Source organism: Aulonocara sp. 'chitande type north' Nkhata Bay, linkage group LG11, assembly GCF_057382095.1.
Source record: "Aulonocara sp. 'chitande type north' Nkhata Bay isolate Kocher_YH1m ecotype deep benthic linkage group LG11, A_spYH_male_GT1.1, whole genome shotgun sequence".
Lineage (NCBI taxonomy): Eukaryota > Metazoa > Chordata > Actinopteri > Cichliformes > Cichlidae > Aulonocara > Aulonocara sp. 'chitande type north' Nkhata Bay.
In genome coordinates this window covers 37,988,899-38,012,735 of record NC_141354.1, presented here as the reverse complement: position 1 = coordinate 38,012,735, position 23,837 = coordinate 37,988,899, and the positions used below count along the sequence as shown (strand labels likewise).

At 40.7% G+C, this 23,837-nt stretch overlaps 1 protein-coding gene across 6 annotated transcripts in view; it reads right to left on the bottom strand.

Annotated features, from left to right (window-relative positions):
- gramd1a (GRAM domain containing 1A) overlaps positions 1-23,837 on the bottom strand; it is a 43,485-nt gene extending 19,648 nt beyond the window's left edge. The window contains exons 1-4 of one of the 6 annotated variants that reach the window (XM_086312528.1): positions 23,582-23,837; positions 21,560-21,634; positions 17,708-18,607; positions 1,018-1,243 (exon numbers count right to left, since the gene is read on the bottom strand). In XM_086312528.1, the coding sequence (XP_086168654.1) occupies positions 1,018-1,243; positions 17,708-18,171 (690 nt within the window). In that variant the 5' untranslated portion in view covers positions 18,172-18,607; positions 21,560-21,634; positions 23,582-23,837. Of the gene's footprint in view, positions 1-1,017; positions 1,244-9,660; positions 9,946-17,707; positions 18,608-20,442; positions 20,836-21,559; positions 21,635-23,581 lie in introns of those variants that run through there. The other 5 variants (XM_086312530.1, XM_086312529.1, XM_086312533.1 and 2 more) reach the window with 5 other exon arrangements.

The window sequence follows — 23,837 nt, the reverse complement described above, 5'->3', positions numbered from 1 at the left end:
TTTTTTTTTATCATGTAGTTTATCTCTAACACACAGAGCAGCTGTTTGCCATGAAAGTAAAACTCAGAAACTCAGTGCTGTAGCGTCACGTCTCCTTCAGCTCAGCTCTGAAGCCTCCCTGACTACAACTCCTCGTCTTTGCTGCCGTTTGGCTCGTTGAAAACAGAAAAGGTGTCACGGCAGATGGACACCCGGCTCTCTCGCTGCATTCATTAAAGACGTGGGCGACCTCCCACGTCTAACACTTTCATTTAAACTGTCTACTTTCAGCACCAACTTTCCTTCTTGTTGCATTCTGTTCTGTAGTTTCTCAGCCGGCAGGTACGTGCCTGTCTGTTTAGGTTGGCGCTTGCACAGCTAGAATTTTACTAAGATTTGATTGAAATTGGTGAATGGACAGGTTGAGGCTGACATACGTGACTTAAAAAAGGACAGTCTCAAGTCAAATTGCCATGAGCCTAGCTGCATTTATAAGGAGGGGAACTGCTCTGCATACCATCGAGTGTGTTTAATGTAGCTACTTTAGTCTGATTAGATAAAGCTAATTAGAAGATCAGAACCACCGTTTTTAGCAATCAATGCAGAAAATCTGGATGCAAATGCAAAGTGTTTATTGCGTTTTTATTTCTGCAAACTGAACACGGACACAGCCTCCAAGCTGCATGTGGCGAGCAGCAAAGAGGCGACTGCTTTATTTGCACAAAAACCTCTGGTTATAGAAGTCTATGGGAAACCGATGCTACTCCACACTTGCTCTGTGACCTCATTAAACACTTTCCCGATGACTTTATGGGTCATGTCAGTAGCTTCAGCTCATATTAAATAAAATATGAAGCTCACTTTGTAAATTATGGTCATTATTAGAATAAAAATGGAAGATTGTTGCATAACAACGTGTCTATGACAGTTTGTTAGTCCAGTTTCAAAACACCAAGATGGCAGCGGTAAAACATTTGTGAGGTCACAGTTGCTGTGTCGATCAGTCTACGATTCACCTTAGCAGATATTTTCACTTACCTTGGCATTGCGGCTGAAGTGGCGAGAGGCGATTGGGTAGGCAGACGAGAGGGAGGAGGCAGAGGGTATGGAGGGGAGTGCACCGTCCGAACCAGCACCTCCTCCACCTCCACTGCTGCTCTTCTCTCCTCCAGCCTCATTCTCACTGGCCCTGCCTCCCCCGAGGACCCTGCGCCGCAGGGAGGGAGAGCTGCCGGGGGTGCTGCGTGGAGAGTTACTGGCCGTACTGGAGATAAAAAGAGACAGGAAAAAAAACAAAACGTTCAGATGAGGGGAGAAGAGAGGAAACCGCTTCACATTTCATTGCTTGACTTGCCCAGTGAGTCTTTCATGTCGTGCTATGAAGAAAAGCTGCAGGCGTTTCTCATTTGATGATAAAACGCCATCACAAAGTGCCTACTGAGGACCAACGAGGGGCCACGCAAGGCCAGACCTATCAGCTAAAGTCATTTTGACTGGTACAGATAGACCGGGGGGGCATTTAAATCCAGTTAGTAAAGGGTGTTAAGACCATCCAATCAAGACGTGCAACTTTGAAACCTAAGAGCCACAAATTAAACACCAGCAGGTCAGAACGACAGCGTACGAGCTTCAGTTTGTCTCTGATTCAGTTCTTTAAGTAAACAAGTGAAAAGTCAGACACAAATTTAGATGAGAACATAAGAAGGTCAACGGCGACAACAACTTTCCCACAAGCTTCTCTCATTTAGTTTTATTTGACGATAAAAAAAAATGGAATCATAATCTTACTGCATTTTACATCTTATATAACAAATTAATCAAGCACAAGAAGAAAACTAGTAGAGTAAAAACATTTAAACATCCACTGTCATTAGCTTTGGGAATTAATGCCACAACGCAGTAGTAGGGGTGGGCGATAGAAACGATATAAATTTAGCCAACGATAGAGATACTATATCGCTCTATCGCATGTTGATGATGTCATCAAGCTGCGCCTGTTTTGGTTGAAAGCATCGCAGCAGCTACAACCATTATCATCTGCAAATTATGGCGGGCGACAGTCATGGCAAAGAGGTGAAGCACTTTTGAAATATGGGGAAAGCCAAAAACTGCGCTTCCTCCACTTCCGTAACATCGATTCATTAATGTTGAATTCTCTCGCAGCTGCTCTGTTCCCATGTTGTTGCAGTATATTAATAACTAACCTTGTATTGTGGATGAATAATCTTAGTTGTTCTCCTGACTGAAGTTGCCCCGTGTACAGCATCCTGCTATGCGATTGCATTTGTCCCTGACCACCAGAATCCCGCACGTTAACTTTTATCGAGTGGAAAAAAAGTTGGCTTCATCCTCCAGCTTCACTGTGCTAATGTTATGCTAACATAGCTGTGTCGCTAGCAATCACGTAGCACAACATTATATACCAGCTAGCCCAACTTCAGTAACCCTGCAAACGCCACTGCTGTTTAGTTTCCTGTCTTTATGTTAGAAGTGACAGCAGAGCTGTACGTTTGAATTAGTTTCAAAAATCTCAGTCAGAACATGGTATGAAATGTTTAGGTGGAAACTAGCGAGCTAACTTCCTGTTAACGGCTAACTCCGTTAAATTTAATATATTCTGTTTTCATGGATGCCTGGATGTTAAACTTAATTGTTACACCTGGTAAAGCAGCAACGCTGATGATTTTATTAAAGATGAAAGAATTTAGACAGTTTTTAACTCTCAGTGTTCGTTTGACTTTGGGACCTGAAGCAGACGGAGTTTTGGACCCAGCTTACTCCGAAGCTCCTCACTACGGCAGCCGTAATGCTCTGACAATCCATCAAGCAGGGCGGCTTACCAAAGTTACACTAAAACATTTTTAACAGATTTCTGCAGCCCAAATCGGTTCGAGGTCAGTAAGCACAACCAGAATTCATACATAAGGAACACTCTCGATTTTTGAGAAAATTAAAGGATTTTAAGTCCTTATAGTGTGGAAAATACATTATACAGAAGAAAAGAATATATCGCGATATATATTGTTACCGCACGTGCTTCAAATTATACCGCGATACAGATTTTAGGCCATATCGCCCAGCCCTACGCAGTAGTCCAGATTTCTTTTTCAGAAATACATCCATATCCTGTGTGAGTAAAACTGTCATCATCAGTCAATCACAGATATTCCCGTCTTTCAAAAGACACACACAATGTATTTCAGGCCTTAGCGCTGTCACACTAGCTTTTATTGCCCCATTATCACAGCCGAATGATTTCAGGATAACAATATTACATCATCTCCATGGAGAATCTGAATGTCAATACCTTTAACATCAGTAAATCTCATCTTTAGCTTTTTTTATGTTTTTTCCCCTCATAAAAAGTCATTAACTGTGAGCCCATCACTTATCAACTATATGTTAGAGCGTCTGCTACAAGGTGGGCTCATTTTAACCTGCTTTTGGTTTTCAGATTAAATTTGCTAAAGCATTATTGTCGTGGCACGCGGCTATCAGCATGATAGCTTGTTTGAATAATCAGCATTATTTAAACACGTTTTTTTATTTACTTGATGTTTAAGTGCTCCTGCTCAAATATTACTGGTTCTTTTATCTCCTCTTGGCAAATTAATTATACTCAAGATATGACTAAAGCGAGTTGGTAACAGTCTTCAATAAATGTTCAAACGTTTACAAATAAAATGATTATTCATTCATTAGCATTTAAAATGTTTGGATGTAGCTTTAAGAATCAATGAGCTCCAAATATAAAATGATATGAGGCACATTTTAATCCCTGGATTGGATTTAAAAGAAGCTCCTTTTGGGCTACAGTTACAAATGTAATACAAGAAACCAAAGCAAGAAGAACTGCTGATACACTCATAGCTTTAACCTCACTGTGTCTGCAGTGTGAGGCAGACACACTCAAAACATGCATTCATTTGCTTTCAATCAGTAAACTAATATTTTCACGCTGCCCTCGTGACTACAAAGACCATCGCCTACTGATCAATCACGTCTCTGAAAAGTGGCACCACCATTCCCAGGAGATCCCTCAGGCCTCGGAGCACATGGAGTACGGAGGTCAGACGTCTTTAGAGAGCTCAGAATAATATTTGATTGATGCGAAGTTCTACTGCACAAAATGTGACGAATGACATAAAGAAAACATCTGTGAGAAGATAAAACTGATCACTTTGTCTTTAAAATACCACAAAAAATGAACTAAAGAGAAAACAAACAAAACCTTTGCCATTTGTTAGCAGTTTCCTAAACAAAAATATAGTAGCAAGCAATGTTCCCTCTAAGCTGCGCGCGCAATTGCGCACTGCGGGCACGTCTCTGCGCACAGAAAATCTGTGTTGCGCACAAAACAAATAAAAAAATCTCACCTGAATTTAAATTAAAGTAAATACGTTAACAATTCTGTTTTGCAGTGTGAGTCAGTGACTGGCTGCTCCCGTATGGGATTACAACGATGCCACCTTATCCCAAAGTCCAGCCAATGATGCGATTCACATTCGTATATACGCAGCCAATCAACGTCGCTGACAGGCTATGACAGCGTCCTTATGTGCGACACCGGTGTTTTAGCGAGCAAAGCGGCTGATGTGGAGTGAAGCCACGTTAATGACAACGTGTACAACCATTGGAGATGTGAGCAGGACAGACGGAACAACTGACGGACAAAGTGAGGACTTTATACCAGTTTTTAAATTGTGTTGATCGGCCACGTAAAACCAGAGTTGTGATAAAAATATCTGCAATGTTTGTTTTTTCCCCCGAATACTGTCGTTGTTTATATTTACTGCGGGAAGGAACAGTAAAAACTGCGTTTGATAAGGAAAACGCTCGAAAGCCTGTGAGCAAAAACAAACCTCCCCCCAGCATTTCCCATTGGTGGAAAAATGTACCATGTGGACCAATCAAAAAAATGATATGGCAACATGGCATTTAGTGGTTTAGGAAGGGGGGAGTTTTAGGAGTGAAGGCGGAATTGAGATGTGAGTGATTTGCAACGTTTAGCGCAGATCTTGTGTAGTTAGTGTGTAGTTAGTGTGTAGTGTAGTCAATAGTGTTGTTGTGTGTGTCAGAACAATGAGGCGACTGCTGAGTGTTACAGGTGTTACAGCAGTGATACATCTGCTGCTGTCAGGCCTGCAGGTATCAGGCTGATGTTCTCCTTCATCTCATAGTGGACAGAAATTATTTTTTGGAGTGGCACAAATAATTTGTGTGGCATCAGATTTGATGCAGAACAGCTGATTGTTCTGTAAATAGTTTGAAATGTGTTTGTTTAAAAAAACGCCTTGGCTGCATTTTTAGGTAAACAGCTGCAAAAAAACTTTGTTGTTTGCATAACTCAGTAACTTTTTTGGAGAACTAACTATATAATTAATTGCCCAACATTGGTCAGTATATCCTGTATTTTGCAGACAGAGTTACAGACTCTCTCCCAGACCACAGACTCATAATACAAGTCAGAGCTTTATAAAAATAATAATAATAAAGTTGTGTTTTCAAAATTGGAGTTAAAGTTATTTTTCCTTCCAATAGTGTTAACATGCTACACAGGTCATGAACAAGGTTTTTTAAATTTTCATTGTAAGTGGGCTAAAGCAGTTAATTAAAAGTCGTCTAACATAAATGTAAATGCTGTAATTTGATTATTTTACTAAACCATGTAACTTGGATGGATTCGATGCTGGCGTGACCACAGTGCACGTCTGCTGTCGCTCACAGTGGTCCAAGGGACGCTCAGGGAGTTTGTGTGTTTGCTCAGACACATGAAAAATTAGAGGGAACATTGATAGTAAGCAAGCTAAAGAGACACCTGGAAACCAAATATCACATGACATCTGAACCTGAGGCAGAAACCTCTTAGATCGTTAGATTAATGCTGGATTTTTTAAAAATGTCTGATAAAGGTTTTGAGGCATGTTAGTGGAGTTTAGTGAAAAACAGACATTGTAAGTAAAAGAGTCTGAAAACCATTTGGAGTCTTCATCTTTCCCTGACGAGGATCAATAAGAAACCGATAATACAGGAGGAATTATCTCCCTGCTGGCTGAAAGCAGGTTTATATGGAAGTAATTTTAAGTTTTCATATAAGAAAATCTTAAATTGAGACCTTGCTGACCTTGAATGTACTCAATTTCAAGTACTATAAATTGTTACACCATTTAACGTCACGTCTTTGTGACTGAAAGTAAATGGCCTGTATTTGTATAGTGCTTTACTTAGTCCCTATGGACCCGAAAGTGAAAGAATCAAGACTTAAACGACAAACACGACAGACTACTTTCATTAAAGCAAATCACCTGTTTTATGTCAGCTTTCTCTCCTGGCTTTATTAATATTGTGCTTTTGTAGGTTTACCTACTTCAAACCCTACTATACATACTGTACAAAGGGATACACAGTGTTCAACCTCTTCGGATATTTAAAATATAGTTTTCCTGTTTGTAAAGTACACTGCTCTGCCACTAGTAGGGGTGGGGGAAAAAATCGATACTGTGTAGTATCGTGATATTTTGTTTGCTAATAATGTATCGATACAGGGACAGCAGATATTTTGTTACAAAAAAGGTTTCTGTGCTCTGACTTCAGAGCATGTTGATCCTTTTTCTGAGCAAGAATCCTGACATTCCTTCACTGTCCAAATGTGTTTAACTTTTGTTTTTGGCAGCAATAAACATGACAGTTTACTTATTTTAATTTAAGACATGTTTTATTTTAATTAAGTTTAAAACTTTTTTATTTAATGTAAAATTATATTTTGTTTTAATTTACTTTCAAATTCTTCAGTTGCTGAATGGGCTGCATAGTTTTCACAAATTGCATAGTTCAGAATAGCTGTAATTGTACCAGATGGATGCATTCAGTTAAGTTGGACTAGACTGTAATACAAACTGTTCAGTTTGTCAACAATAAAACTGAAATGAGAGAAAGACTGAGTGTGAGACTTTGATATTAGATAAAATGAATATTGATAAAGTTTACCTTCATGTACAGAATCTGAATATCGCAAAATATTTTTAAAAATTGCAATAATATTGTATCGTGCGTTAAGTATTGTGATAATATCGTATCGTGGGATGTATGGTGATTCCCACCTCTAGCCACTAGTAGACCTGTCCTTGTTTATGATTGGTCATATGATGCCAACATCACTTCCTTCATGTGATTGTGCTCTTAACTAGTTTGGGAAACTTAGGGAAAAAACAAAGGCTGAGATTAACACAAAGGCTTAGCTTAAAAACTCAGTATCAGGAGTTCATGAGGAAACAGGAGGAGGAGGTTAGTCAGAATGATATAACCTCCAAAAACAACCACAAGGAGAACTGAAGCTGAGGGAGTCACCCGTAAACATGACCGGGTTTGTTTTTACAGGGAAATAATCCTTAAAATATTAGCAGTGATGCTAATCACGGGAGCATTATGTCAAGTAGCATTAAGCTATCTTTAGGTAACGTACGCAGGGCAGCAGAGCCTCTAAATAGGCTTGTTGTGCAGCCGGTCAGCTAGCAGATTGTGAGGACACTGAATGATGAGAGTCTGTGTCAGCACGCGTTTACAACCCGGGTTTAAATCCGCCGGCAGCTCAAGTGTAAAAGGAAAACAATACTTGAGGTTTTCACAACTCTCCGTGACGTAAGCAACCCTCATCCCGACAACATATTTAACAACAAGCACCACCAACTATTGTCACATAAACCCTCATAACATAACTTATTTCCTATCATAATAATAGTTAACTGATTTTCCAGAATCCACCTCTGGGGGTGACTAAGACAGCCAGTAAGCATGGTTATCATATACAGTAAAGAACATGAGACTGTTAGCTGGAAATCAACAGACTTATGTCACTTCTGATCATCTGATAAGTCAATAAAAATCCCAAATAACACACATGTTGGTAGAGGGATATTCCCTGTGGGGACAAACAAATGCTATCTGCAGAACAAAGGTTTTAGTTATAACAAAGACAATAATCACATTTCCACATAATACAACTGGCTGAAAAAAGAGTTAACTGGAGGAGTTTCAGTTACTGAAGAATAAAGTTGTCCAATCTAACAGGACATACAGTCCAATTAGATCAGGCAACTAAATGCTACATACGTGTGTTTTCTTTTTTTATCTGCTGCATGTTTTAAATTCAACAGATATTCAACAGCCAAAAAGCCCCAATCTGAGCCAAAAACAACTCTGTATGCACAGGCTAAACAATGCTGACTGCAAAATAGTTCAAAGGAACTGAGTCGTTCAAATTTGATAAATCTCTGTCTCAAACCGAAATCTGTGGGAGGATCCACAACTGGTGAAGATTGCTGTACAATTGAAACTTCCAAGATATAAAAAAAAGTAAAAAATTGACTGTTCTTATGTTTAGGCAAAGACTGAAATTACAGGTCATATGTTAAAGCTTCAAAATAAGTGCCCTAAAAAGGCTCGAGATGGTTGCTGAGTGGGCAGAATTTGCTTTTAAAAGGATGTTTTTGATCAGAGCACCTGAGGAAATCTGTGCCTCTTTTACACCATCGTCATCTTTGATGATTAGTACTACGTTTTACCAGAAAGGAAGAGTTTCTATATCTATATGAGAATTTACTAGAGAACTGCTTCCTCTAAAATAATATAATATGTACTTTAAGTCAAGTATTATCAGCTGGCTAACATTTCTGAGACTCTTACTTTAACCAGTCACTGTGTACATATGCCTGCTTTAAGATGGATTTCTTAAGGTCAGGACGTCATACAGGAACGTGAGTTATTCCATTTTAACTGTGTATACATATGCACACTGTTAAAGCACTAATCATTTTAGCCACATTCTTCATATCCAAATATTTTAAAAAGATTGCCCTGCTTTTCAATACTGACACAGAAAAAAAGACTTGTAAGTTATGTGAAATATTTCCATTTATACCAAGTTAAGTAAAACTCTGGTATTGTAAAATAATATTTGCAATATGGTCAATAAGTGAAACGTATGTATGTATATAAATCAGTCCATCCCTACCCTCCTTTGATTGTAATTATGCTTCAAAATATGCAACAGATACATTTTATATCTACATATATAGCACATATTATAAAGTTATGGCACTGTTTACAGTGCAAAACAAACAAACGGACTAAAAATATATATTTATATCCATCTAGACAGATATACACGCACACAAAGACACAAACCCCCCACAAACAGGTGAAAAACTAAAAAACTGATTAGATGAGAAATGGACAGCTCTTCTGTCCGGACCTCAGTCCATTCAAAGAAACCAACAAATGATATGCAGTCACTGGGCAGGGCTTGTACCCAGGAGGAGGGATTAGCTTAAATATTGTCCTCTATCCTGTCACCCATTAAATCCGACAGATGATCAGCTAATGTGCAGCTAGCACATGGAAAACAATCGGTCTGCTGAGCCCGTTTACGACCTAATAACCTGCCAGAGAAGCAAAGTCCAAGGAGAGGGGAAATATGCGAGACGTTTTCAGCTAAACCAGCAGCCTGTGCACAGGATGGAGGCTGGGCGGATGGAGGGAGGGTGGGGGACCTGCGGGATGAAGCTATCAGCAGGCTGTTGCTGCGCCTCCGTGCTACCGGCGGGCTCTGCAGGATGCGACCTGTGTGGGTACGTAAAGCGGAGCATTGCACAGCAGCCATCCTCCCTCCTTTATGCCACTTACTCGAACATGTCATGAGGCGTTTGTGGTCCAGCTGATGGTCACAAACCCTCGCAGCAGGAATATGGCACCGGTGTTCCTGCTCGGAGTGTGCAGATGAAGCACGGCCGCTATCAGGGTTTTTCTTCTGCCGCGTTTCCTTCAATAAATCCGAATTAATTTCCCACCGGGGCCGACGCCCCTGCACCTCGCCGGTACCGGACACACACCGCTACTCCCTATGCCGACTGCAAGACCCGGTAACGGGCTGCCGTGTCTGCGTCCATCCGTAATCCTTTTGCAACTATAGGGGGAGGGTGGGGGAAGGTGGGGGAAGGAAGAGCAGGAGGAGGAGTAAGGGAGTGAGAGAAGGAGGGAGGGAGGAGGCTCCGTGTGTATTTTTTTTGTAAACCGCTCAAGTGATGGCATCGACAAGGATGAAAAGTCCGACTGAGCCGTTTCTACCTTAATGAAGTGGGCAGGGGCGTTTCCGGGTGGAGGGTGGCACACGGGGCAAGGACAAGGGATGGGGCCCCACAGGAATCAGCAGTAAATACACAACAAAGCTGGTCAAGTATTACAGAGGATATCAGCGAAAGGGAGAAAAACCAAAGAAACGAACTTCAACTTAACTGGATTTGTCTGAATTAAAATCTTAAAAATAATCAATAAAACTTATTCAGAATAAATGCAGAATATAGTGAAGTACAAGTATAAAGAAACATGCAAATGGACAAGTATGTGAGGATACTTCAAGTAAAAGTGTATTAAAAGTCGTAGTTTGGTAAAGTATTTGCTTAATTCCACTACGAGCCCTATCAGAGCTCTCATCCAATGGGAGTCTTAAGTTTAACAGCACTTGAGTCCAAAGGCAGTGGTGGGAGGATCGGTGTCATGATATAACCCCCTCTGAGCACTTCTTTACAATGAAAAGGGTGAAAATCATGCTTCATCTCGATGAGGACGAAGTGGTTCCTCACAGTCAGCAGCTCGTTAAGTTTGAACATTTACTAACTCAGGTGAATTATTGACTTCTACAAGCATCCATGATGGATATCCAGGGGTGTGTCGCATGATCCCCACTAAAATACGACTAGGTTCTACTTCTACTCTACTTTATGTTCGATTCAAATACTGTACTTTATACCCAATTACGTTGCAATTTATTGTTTTGCAGATTTTAAAATATAAATGATTTAACATTTAAGTTAATACACATTTATAAATCAATTTTTAAAAAATCTGTAATAAGGGCTTAGTTCTGCATATAGAACACAGATTAAATATTCCAATTTCAGCTCATATTAGCAAGCTTTGTTAACAAGCGCCATCCATAAAGTGCACGCGTGCATCACATGAGCAAATATATCTGCAAATTAGTACCAAGTCACAGCCTGCTAAAGCCCTAGGATCTCACTCAGCAAAACAGGCGCGCTGACTTTGTGCAGGTTAATAACTCACCTTGTGTCCAGTTATGAGGAGGGAAACTATCCACAAAGAGAAAAACTGCTTTGCTCTGTAGTAGGCTGTACTGTATTTTCACACATGAGTCCATGGGGATGGTCACTTTTGGAGCTAACCTCAAGGTTTGTTAGTTTGTGGGTCATTACCTATTAATGTGTTCAAGTATAGCATCTTGTAAAGCTACAAACACGACTCCAATGTGGCTAGCTTTGACAGTACAGAGGCCACGTCTGCCTGTAGTGAGTCCACCTGGCCAAAGTCCAGAGCCCACCCAATCCTTTAACCCTCAGGCTCTCTGTCCATCCCTCTGGATTACAGTCCACATCATAATCCACACTGGCCTGAGCTAGGCCCACATTTCCACTATTCTGTCTCCCTGTGTGTAATCTGCTTTTCTGAGGTTCACCCACAGATGGCTCATACTCATGTCAGAGTCTCATGCACCAAGCGGGTAATGTGTAAGGCCAGATGAATGCACCGTAAAAGAGCAGCCAAACAAAGAGCTGCTTACTTTAAACCTCAGAGCCTGTGAGGGTACATGCTGTAACACAAACCAAAGAATACAACTGCAAAAGCTAATTAACAACTCCAGGTTAAAGCAGTGACAGTGCGATTATCAGGGCCAGTAGTCAGCATTTTTCTCCCCATCAGTGATGTTATTTCCTTTGTTTCATGCAGTGAAGGTATAGTAACAGGTAAACATCACAATCATCTCTGCTGAAGTATTAGCACCATGATTGTGCATGACTTCATTTCACTGACATGCATGCAGTATTTCCCCCGCTATACTGCAGCCACATATAGTTATAATGAGGCTACAGCTATGGATAAAAGCCTTTCAGTCAAGCTGCAAGAAGACTGGCATTTTCATACTGCTCTTCTTACTGACTCACAGCACTTTAGACTACAAACCACATTCACAGAGCACTTAACCTATATACATTAAGCCCTCCATGCAGCTGACATTCAGGGTAAATCTAGAATTATGGATTCAACATGCAGGTCTTTAAATGTCTGTTTCTAAGGAAACAAGAAGCCCAACCCATCAACGCAAATGGGGAGGAAGCTTGATAGTGGCTAAAGCTACGCTAATGGCAAAACGGCAGGCATGCTAGTAGTTAACAACACAGACCGAATAAAACACAGACATGGCTTCTGGGTCTAAAAGATGAAGCCCACTATGCCTCATGGTGGGAAATTAGCATAGAGCAAATAAAAGATTCTGACATGTCATTAAAAAAAAAAAACATTAAAGGAAACATTTCTAATACATTTGCATGGAAAAATATTAGAACAATGACAGTTATTACTTCATATGACGACACAGTCCGATATATAAATCATCAGCACTGAAGCAGCATTGCTTATGAATGAGTTCTGCTCCCCTTTCCTGTTTAAATAAATACGATGTCAATTACAGAAGCAAAGTTTCCTCTTGCTCAAAGACACCACACATGTATTGTTTTATTCCAAATGTCAGTCAGCAGCCTCACTGATTACTACTAATGCTGGTTAAAGTTGACATGAGGTCCTGCCCAGTAAAAGTGAGTAACTCTAAAACAATTCCTAAAACCAGCAACAAATGAATATACGCAGTGTGATCCAGAAGAGCTGCACTCATGCGGTGACTAACATGAGTCATGTGTTATTATCAGTTAATACCATACAGCGAGTGATTATGCTCACATTATAGGGCTGAACATCATGTTAGTATATGACTCCTCTCTTAGAACGAGCATGTACGCACTTGTACGAAGAGGAAACAGAGCTGCTGAACTTTAACCTACACCATGAAATGAAACTGATGGAGTGCACTCTTGTACTGATTACACATAAAACATTGACACAACAAACCTCAGACTGTGTCCTCTGCAAAACAACACCAGAAGACAAGAACAGCTTTAAAGTGGTGGTCCATCAGACCCGCCCCTCCCTGAGCCTGGTTCTGCCGGAGGGTTCTTCCTGTTAAAAGGGAGTTTTTCCTTCCCACTGTTGCCAAAGTGCTTGGTCACAGCGGGTCATATGATTGTTGGGTTTTTTTCTGTTGTATTACTGAAGGGTCCACTTCATAATATAGAGCATCTTTTGTGTTATTATTATTATTAGACATTATATGTATTATTTCAGATATTTCATATTTTAAATTTATTTAATTTACATTTATGATTCTATTCTATTATTAAATCTTACATCTCGAACAGCTGAGTCACAGTTTAGTCCAAGAAAACTGTTCTCAGTCATGCTGCTGTTTTTCCTCAGTGTCAGTTCACATCATGGTGCTCCATTATCAATCTGATTTGATAATTCAACGTGATATTTGACAATAGGGCTGCCACAAACGATTATTTTGATAGTCGACTAGTCACCGATTATTTTTGCGATTAGTCGACTAATCACATCATCATCCATTGGACATACAGCGTACAGCTTATTGCACCAGCAGCATCTGCTCTTATATAACTATCATTAGCTTACAGCTTTAAGTGTTTCAGGTCTGTGCTAATTAAAAATAAAGACAAGATGATAGTTTATTAATTTTTAATGAAGTTTGCAGATTGTTTCGGTGAAGTTTAATAAACTCCTTGCTATCTAAAATATAACAGGACACCGGAGTAAACTCTCGAGCATCTCACACTTCTGATAATCAGCTGTCTGCTTGACGTTTATTCAGCTGTGTAAAAACTATAACTTTAATCTCAGCCAAACCGATTTACTCAGGAACAAATAAAATACTAAAAAAAAGCCAAACAATAACATTTTAAGCTAAGTGACGGCAGTGGGTTTGAAAACGATTTGCCGGGAGTCCGGTGTTCTCACGGTGCTAGTGACCTAGCCCCCGGCTAGCTATCGAGCTAGTGGGTAACAGACGTCTCCGAAAACGTCGGAGCGCTTTTGAAAATATGTGGTGTCTTGATAAACTGAGCAGATATTTGAGGTTTACACAGCTACATTCTCGCCTGAAAATATGTTAAACGTTTATTTTGTGACCCGGAAAGAATAATAAGAGTAATATAAAAACTAACTAGCTGCCGCCATTGTTGACAACAGAGCTGGGCTGCGCTATGAATTCTGGGACGGAGCTACTTCTTCTTCTTCTTCGGGGTTTAACAGCAGCTGGCATCCTTGTACATGCAGTGCTGCCATCTTCTGTTTCAGTCCGTTATTACACTCTTAAATCCTGCTACTTATTCCTGCGTCTTTTGTGATCTTACAAAGCTTCAAACGACGCGTTGACTATTAAATCAGTCGTCGACGATTTTGATAGTCGACGTAATCGTGACTAGTCGACTAATCGTGGCAGCCCTATTTGACAACTCACTGCAGACACATCCCAACCTGAATAAACTACAAATCTGTGGGAAACATGCAAATGTTGTGACAACTCTGAAACCTGTGCAGCCCCAGTTTCACCAAACATTATTTAAACCAAATGTTTTCTTTTCCATTTAAGCTCCACAAACATTTGCTTTCACCATTAAAAAACCCTCCCTAATCCTCGCTGGCCGGGTCAGCTGTGAACATTAAAAATCATTAATATGCTGCAGAACAATATAAGTAGGTCAATAAAAGGAGGCGCTGATGAAGAGGACAAGGGCACAGCTGTTCATGTGCATGCCCTCAGAAGCCCACTGCAGTGATCCACACATCCCTCATCTGATTGGGCTCACATGACATCATCAGACCAGGAACTCGCTCCCATTGGCTGGAGGTGATGTCATCATTCCGAGGAACAGATAAAGAGTGCAGGAACCCGCCTCTGGTCCTTGTGCCTGACTCAGCTCCGCTTTTCCTTCAGAGGTGGTCTCATTTTCTTTGTTTACAGTTTACATAACCCGGGTTCTGTCCTCAGTCACACCATCCTCTCAGGTCATCTGGAGCAGTGATGTTGATGTTTAAATACAGGGTACAGTCTTTGCTTTATCACTGCGATCCTGCCATCTGACTGCTTCTAGGTTTTTGTTTTTTTAAATTTGACATCATAGCATACTTGGACTCAATCAGGATTTTAACAGGTAATCTGCAAAAACAAATGACTGGTATGGTATGTGGGAGGAAAGAAAAGCTAAGATAAAAACACTCCCATGTTAATAAAAGAAGTTGTGTTGTAATGAGTTTTTAGTCAAAACGGGAGGATTTCTTAGACATGTGTCGCATAAAAGCTTTTCAGCTATAAATAAATACATATAATTAGAAATTGGGAGGAAAATAAATAGAGAATTATGTAGATTCTGTCACGAGGTACAGGAATCATATCTCCAGTTATTTTGGCATCATAAGGCTATATTGTTGTTGGTCTATAAAGGTGAAAAGTACATTTCCTCTCATAATTCATCATTTTAAAGTTGTCCTGTAACTAAATTACAAATACATCCTTAATCAATCACACTGCCCAAACAAGCTCATCCCTTTATAAACGGTTTAAATTTTACTTGAACCTGGAGTAACCAGATCTGACCCTTTCTGCTCCTCTGGGAGATTCCAGGAAGAAGAGGCTGTGAACTTTAACCCCCACCCGCATAATTCTGTTCAAACTCTGAACAATCATTTATAGCATTTTCTTAGAGCCATTGCCACAGCACTGATTATGGTTTTTACGCAGAGAAGAGGAAAAACAACCAGTGGGAAACTCCGCGGGAACAGAGGCACAGCACAGCAGCCACATGCAGAGAGCAGTGGTGGACTAATGAGCTTCTGCATGGAATCAAACTACTAAACATGTTAAAACATAAAGCACAATCACACCCAGGACACAGCTTTCTTTAGGTGAGGTTCAGACGCTGTTACACACAGAATCCTTTGTAATGCAGTAAAGGTAAAAACAATAAAAAAAAACAACCCTGCAGTTATGAAATGTTTATTTGCCTGGAGACACAAAATTGTTATTTTCTTAAAGAATAAAAAAGGAAACTTCATTTACTTTCAGCTTAAACACAAACTTTCCTTGAGCTTTTTTTTTTTTAATAAATTGTAGAAAGGTGAGATGACAACTCTTTAATCAAAATATATTTAAAGCTATGATTGAACATTTAAATACAGAATCATGAAAAAGGAGCTTGCCTAAGTAATATCAAGCTTTGCAGAAGCACACCGGACCCGACTTGCTTCAGTCGAATGTGCTGCAGCTGGTTTCTGACAGGTTAGAGATTCAAGATTCAAAGTGTTTATTGTCATGCGTCACAAGAGAAAAAGGCATTTCTCTGTGCAATGAAATTCTTGTGCTGTCCACCCACAGATGCCGATTAATATATAGAATAAAACATATAAATACAAATAGTACAAATAAATAAATGATGACAGAAAAAGAGGCAAAAATATGGAGATTGAAACAGATGTGTGCAAAAGAGCTAAAGCAGAATATGCTGGCTTAATATGTAAGATGACCTGATGTGCAATATATATATATTTTATTACTGTTCAAAAAAATAGTTATAAAGAGTTAATGCACAGATGTTGAAATGAGCTGCACAGCTGCACGCAGAGACTGACTCCAAACCCTGACGAAACAGTTTCACTGACACGAAATGTAATGCCACCATCACAAGATAACGCATCCTCAGGTTTACTTGTGAACATAATCTCTTCATCTCTTCGGAGGAAAAAGTGCTGCTTAGATAAGTACAGGGTGGGCCATTTATATGGATACACGGTAATAACATGGGAATGGTTGGTGATATTAAAGTCCTGTTTGTGGCACATTATATCACATATACTAAATGGCCTGCATTTATATAGCGCTTTTCTAGTCCATAGGACCCCAAAGCGCTTTACACTACATTCAGTCATCCACCCATTCACACACACATTCACACACTGGCGATAGCAAGCTACATTGTAGCCACAGCTGCCCTGGGGCGCACTGACAGAGGCGAGGCTGCCGGACACAGGCGCCACCGGGCCCTCTGACCACCACCAGTAGGCAAACACGGGGTTAGTATCTTGCCCAAGGATATTTGGCATGCAGCCAGGATGCAGCCTGGGATCGAACCACCGACCTTCTGATTAGTGGCTGACCTGCTCTGCCACCTGAGCTACAGCCACCCAAATAAGCTTTACGAGAAGGCCCACACCTATTTTTACATATAAAGGAAAAACCCTGGATATACAGCTCAGTTCTTCTCTTTTTCCTCCTCCTTAACTGTACGAACTTTGGCTATATGTCATACAAATAAAAAAAGAAAGAAAAACTTTTCATCCTGTCCTCACTAGCTTTAGGTAATTACCTTCACCCTAATCCAAAATAGCTGCTCTCGTGTAGTTTCAGAGAGAAAAATATGACTGAGAGCGTCATGTGCTTTTTATCTCTCACCAAATGTGCACAGATGAGAGGCTGCACAGCTCGTGTGAGTCACCGCCGTCTCAGCGGGCCTGAATGCAAATCGGCTGATGTTTTTACACAGCGGTAAGCACAGAATACCCAGGAGGCTGCTGAACACGGTGCGGACGCTCTGTTCTGACCTCCTGAACTTTATGTGCTGCGAGATAAGAAAGAACCTTCACTTGAATCACTGAAGGTAAAAAGAAAAGCTTGAGCTTGGCCTGTGCCATGAGGAGCAGATAAACTGTAGATAAAAACAAATAAATCACTGACTGAATCCAGCACACTAACCTGCAGCGGTCTCCGTCAGAGTCCCTGCTGAGCAGGCTCCTGAGGGACCAACGAGAGCGGCGGCTGGGTGACGGACTACGAGACCAGGAGCGAGACGGCGGTATGAGGAGGTCATGTGACGGACTGTCCCGACCTTGCTTCGCTGTCCCCATCTCAGTAACCAAAGAGGGCGAGGGACTCCGATGTTGAACAGCTCCCCTCTCTGTGGACGACTGTATCACGATTTGTGGAGTTTTGCCCCATTGCGGCTTATAAGCACAGCCTTGCTCTTCCTGTTTCCGCCTTTTGGTTCTTGTCCTACTACGGTGGGAGCCACGGGGTCGGTCGGAGCGCAGGGGTCTGGGACTAGGCGAACAAGACCAGGACTCTGTGTCCGAGGACGGCGGGAGGACGGTCAGCATTGGGACGGGGATGGGCTGAGCCAGAGTCATGCCCTCTGGTCTTGCAGGAGGGGACATCGTCATCTTTTGAGCTTTTCAGTCAAGGCCATCAAGAAGGACGAGCATTTAAAACCGACCACGTGTCGGCCACAGACAGCAACTTATTGATTACGCACCATGTTTCCTGTGAATTTAACAGATTTTCTTATGAAGGTGCTGGTCAACTTCTCCTGAAGTGGTAAAAAAGGCAAAACAGCTCTCAAGTGAACAGGTTTGAGGGTTTCTTGCAGAGAAAAAATACGCAGCAGAAAACTTGTTGGCAGTCTCAGTTTCAGTTCTTCAACCAATCCACTTCCCGCTGTCCAGTCTGTACATATATGCTGGCAACGAGAGGCTAAAACGCTCTGCGATCCTCCCACTTCTGTGTTCAGCTTAGAAGTCTCACTCTTTTGAGTTTAGGCAGACTTTCCTGAGATAAGGAGCCTCAGAGAAAAACATAGCACTGTCTGGAAGGAGCCACCTGAGGAGCAACAAGAGCAGAAACCTGGCGTTCAAAACGCTGGCCTGCCTGGACCTGACCACAGCTATCATAAATCTGCTTCCTCACATACAAGTTGTTAAAGTGATGGTTTAACTGATTACAGACATTTCTGTCAGACAGCAATGATTATCAGAAGACTGATCAATAGAATTCATCTGTAATGAGCTAATTTATGTTTGACTATTTTTGGATCATTTAAAGAAATTCTCCCTTCAAGAAACTCTGAAATAGCCAAAACTGGGTGAATGTTGGGGCTTTCAGATAACAGCCACTAATTAAAGCTTCAAGAGACCAATTTTTAAAACGCAGCTGCTCCAGAACAGATACGCAACCTTTATGATCAAACAAGCCAAATAGGGGTAAATTAGCCGATAAACATTACTGATCGGTGTAAATGTTGTTTTATTTGTGAATTAACAAGAGATCCAAAAACCCCGAAAGAGCCTTTGTTGATTTAAAAGGGTTGATTTCAAGCGCAATGCCCCCTCCCTGCTCAGTTTTATTTGCTTTAGGTTTGAAACATTAAGAGATGCTGGAGTTTTATATCCTGCAGCCATAACTGTTCAATGGATCCTGTGGAAACATAAAATAAATAGCTAATAACAGCTACCACCTATATACCTCAAAGACGCCTCAACTCATAGTAAACTTTCAGTTTTCTAAGATGGCTTGTAAATTGAGAAAAAAATTTTGAATTTTTTTGTCAGAAAAGTTATACACCAGGGAACATTCAACTACCTTTTTTTCGATATGGTTCAATTGACTTAAACCTCAAGCTGAATTATGTTTACTAAATGGGTAGAAATAACAGCAACAACCCCACACTTCTTTTCAGTATGAGACACAAACACAAACTTTGGAAAATCTGTGGCTGGTATCAAGGCCCAGCTGGCACTGCCAAGGCCAACACTATCCGAAAACACAGTGCAGACGGGTCCTCCAACAGAGAATCACTTTGTAATTGCTTGTGCATCATTTTTTGTTAAAGTTTCTTGTGTTTACAAACTGAAACGACATTGTGCAAAACCCAGAATGTGTGTTAGTTTCAGTCTTTGGTTAAATTTGTTATCACAGCCCACCTGGTGAGGCTTTGGTGCAGATGTTTATAGAGATTTTGGAGGTCAACACTCCTGCCTTCAAAACTGCTGTGTGTTTATATGTTTTTGTAATAACTATTGTGAACTTCTTAAAATCATGATCCTCATAAATACTCTCTGCATTAGAGCAAAAACACTAAAGCTACACTGACACCAATGAAACATAATCATAACATTTTCAAACAGTGAATCGAGGAAATCCACTCTGCAAACTGAATAAAATAATATTAGCAAACGCGAAGCTACGATAACTCTGATAACTCCGTGTGTTACGATAACCTGTGTGTGTGTGTCCATTGTTTGCCTTCAAAGCGTGAACTTCCAAGGCTAGGGCCCCGGCACGTCTGACAGTATTTGATGTGATCTGTTTGAACAAGAACAATCTTGGCACAGACTTGTTTGCCCAGAGTAATCCAGCCACCGTGATCCCCGTGCACACACGAGCGAGCCTTATCTGTCCCCGCCGTGAAACGAAGCTCCTCCGACTGCACCAACAAACACACCGACTACAGCCGAGTCAGACGCACTAGCTCTGCGGTTTAAACTGTGCAAAAGTCTGCTGCTCGGTTCGTCGCGGTGCAGAAAATAACCACTTGAAAGATTTCCGACCTCCTGCCACCCGTTAAACAGCCGCAGCGCAAAGAAAGACCACCGAGGCGCAAAGAAGAACCAAGAACAACAAACTTTTAGAGCCTTAAAAGTCCGTAGAAGTCCTACCTCCCATTGGACGAGTTTCCTCCGTTTCTGTTATCCTGTTCGGCCTCGAAAACCAGCCGGGCCACGGTGCGGGACGTGATGTTAAAATCCACTTTCTCACAGGAACACATCAACATGCTTCGGATGCACAGAGAGGCATCAGCCGGCCGGCTCCAGCTAACTGTTAGCCCCTTTAGCCAGCTAACCTTAAACACAGACCCGAGCTCTGAAGGCCACGACAATGATGCCGCTCAGACTTTATTCGCAGCACAGAAAGTTCCACTTACGCCTCCTCCATTTCACTTTTTTAAAAACACACCCTCCCTCACCCTGTTCTTAAAATGAATTCAAAGATAAAGACCAAAGTTAGCTCAGCACTGGAACCAAACTAACTCGCTATTGAAGTAACAGACAAAGCGTTTTTTGTCGAAAAGTGAAAAGGACGAGACCAGGGCGACCAGCTTAGTGCGCGGGGGGGAGCTGTGCTAAACCTCATCAATAAAACACAACTCCTGCTGTCTTTTTCATAAATAAACACACAAAACACACACAAAAATGTTTAAGTCTATATGTTATGATTAAATGAATTTTTCGATGTATGTGCACATACACACACATCTAACAGCCAAACGAAACGAACCCCCCACGGACAAACTTTGTGGTACGATCCGAGGAAAATAACTGTCCTGACGATGTGTGGCGAGAAGAAGAGTGTTTACATCAAACAAACGAAACCTGCTGAGAGCTGGTTTTCAGTTTAGCTTCCATCAGCTTTAACCTTCGCATTATTCACTTCTGTCACCTCCAGCTGGGTCTCTATGACGCGGAGGCTCTTTTACTTCCAGGACAAGAAAAAAATAAAGTAAAAATAAATTCGGTGATGTCACAACAGCAGAGGTTCTGGGCAGCAGGTATCTGACCCGGTGGGAAATCCAAAGATTTGGCTTAATTTCAGAGTTTGTTTGAAGGGAGCAAATCTTAACCACCGCTGATGCAAAGGAGCATAGCGACCTCTTGTGTTTAAAGAGGCCTACTGCAACAACTAGTAACCCCACGCGCTGGAAATACTGCGTGTCCGTGGGTCCCTATTAAGTGAATAACAGTCCTTTAAGAAATAAGAGTGTGATTGACATCTCACCTGCTTCTGCTTGCAGAAGCATCATTTGTAGGAAGGATGCAGTCTTTGGGCGATAGGTATACCAGGTCACCTGGTCTGCAGTGGAGAATAAAAGAAAACCCAAATAATGCAAATGCATAACTGTAGACGAGGTTTTGTTTGAAATTCATTTATTATATTAAAATGCCATTTTAAAGGAACGGCATAGCAGTTTACACTTTACAGTTACAGAATTAAAAAATACAGTTTTTATCTAATCTTAATAAAGGTCAAGAAGCCACATTATAAAGTAAGTGGTGGCGTATGTACACCTCACCCAGGACATTATTTATGTAACAGAAAAAACAAAATTCAGTGAGAATCTCGGGTATTCTGTATCATTTTCGAAAGAAATAATTATTTTCCATTTCCCGTGTAATATTATCACTACTGAGACAGGATTTATCAGTCTGTGCTCATATTGCTTAAACATTTAAACAAAGTAACAGTTTAAGTGTGGATTCATTCATATTTTTCATGCTCATAATCTTTATTTTGATTGTAATGTCTTAATGAGAATTGGTGTAATTAAGATCTGCAAATATGAACTAAACCTTTCACCAGAAGGGGCAGCATTTTGAAACGTTTTCAGAAGCAACATGTTCTCATCCTAAAACATAACATATCAACGCTATGTGACAAATCATCGGGATAGTACGCTTTTGGAGGTATGAGAGTGAATCTAGACATGTACATTTATTTTACATTCTGATCATGAATCGCTTTGGAACACACTACCTGATATGGTTAAGGTTAGTGTTAGCGCTGGAATAGACGGCTGGAGCGTTACCGCTGTTGGATTCCATCCACAATCGTACCATAGGGATGCGGAAGGTTACATTTCGCGTTACTACGATACGCCTCGGGATGTAACAAATCATTGGTATGTTACGTGTTGGGAATGAGAATGGATGGATTTCAAAAGAAAATAGCCCTGAACTCGTTTCCTGTGGATTAGAATAAATTCCTTTTTACTTGTTAGGTTAAATAACGGGGTACATCAACTTTGTGCTCCATCTTCTGGTATAAAGTGAAAGTGGTATTGCATTAAAGTACAGTTCAAGTTCAGTTGATAGCGATGAAGTCATAGCTGTAGATGTTTCTTCTTATTCGGTTCATCGTTTTAGTGAATTCTGTAAGGTTTTAAATTATTTTATGAAAAGACTAATGCAGAATGTTTAAGATCAATTTGCGATCTTACACATGAGAAGAAAAAAAACCCCTCATAGTTGCAGTGGGGTTTTTTCTGCCTCCTCCATCAGGCAGAGGTATTCATGCAGGCAAAAAGAGATTCAGAGGTGGCATGAAATCATAATTCTCATTTTTGGTAGCAATAAAAGAATTTGTTGTTGAAGAAAAATCGACCTGTCATAGTTATATACATCTTTAATGTTTCCCAAGAATCGCCATTGAAATCTGCACCTGTTAATGTACAGGCATGTACAGACATACAGAGAAGCTTTAATTATTGTGACATCATTGGGTCACAAGAAGATGCAATATACTTTATTGATCCCCCAAGTTTTGAAGTTTCTGTGTTAAATAGCAGCTAAATAGTTATCAAATAGCTCCATAAAATAAAAAATATGATGCTCAGACAAACTAATTTAACAAGGTCACAAATACAAGACAAAAACAGCACATTTAAACTGGAAAAACCAAAATCAAATAAAGGAGCTCAGTGATCATCTAAATAAGATCAATCTCTGTGTGTTGTGGTTTGTGTGGAAACGATTTGTGTGTCTCTCAAGGTTTTTACAGTTTTAGGTGTTTTGCATGCAAAGTTTAACTTTATCATATTTACAACCTATATTTGAGATTTTATTGATCTGTCACTATACCGGACTTTCTAAAAGTCCATATTTACATAGCTGTTCTTGCACTTCAGCAGCTCAACCACGTTATGAAACAGAGACATTTGTAGTCCTTTGAGGAGAAAAACTCATATAAAGAAGTTTTTTAGTCTTTAACTACACAACCACTTTTGAATTGTCTCTAACGTACCTGTCAGTTTTGATCCCGAGCCAGCAGCTGCCTCTGCATCCTCTCAAACTGATGACAAAGCATCACAGTGACTTGGCAATTTCAGATTCTCCGTAGCTTCTGCAAGGCATCTCGGGTGTTTGTTCCTCCGCCTCCTGCAATCAACGCCTCGCTGGGCGCTGCTGCTGCTGAGCTCCGAGTCACATATGCAGGAACTGCTGCGCTCCAGGTTACAGGGAGTTGTGTTGTTGAGCACTTCTGGCTGCTGAACCATGCG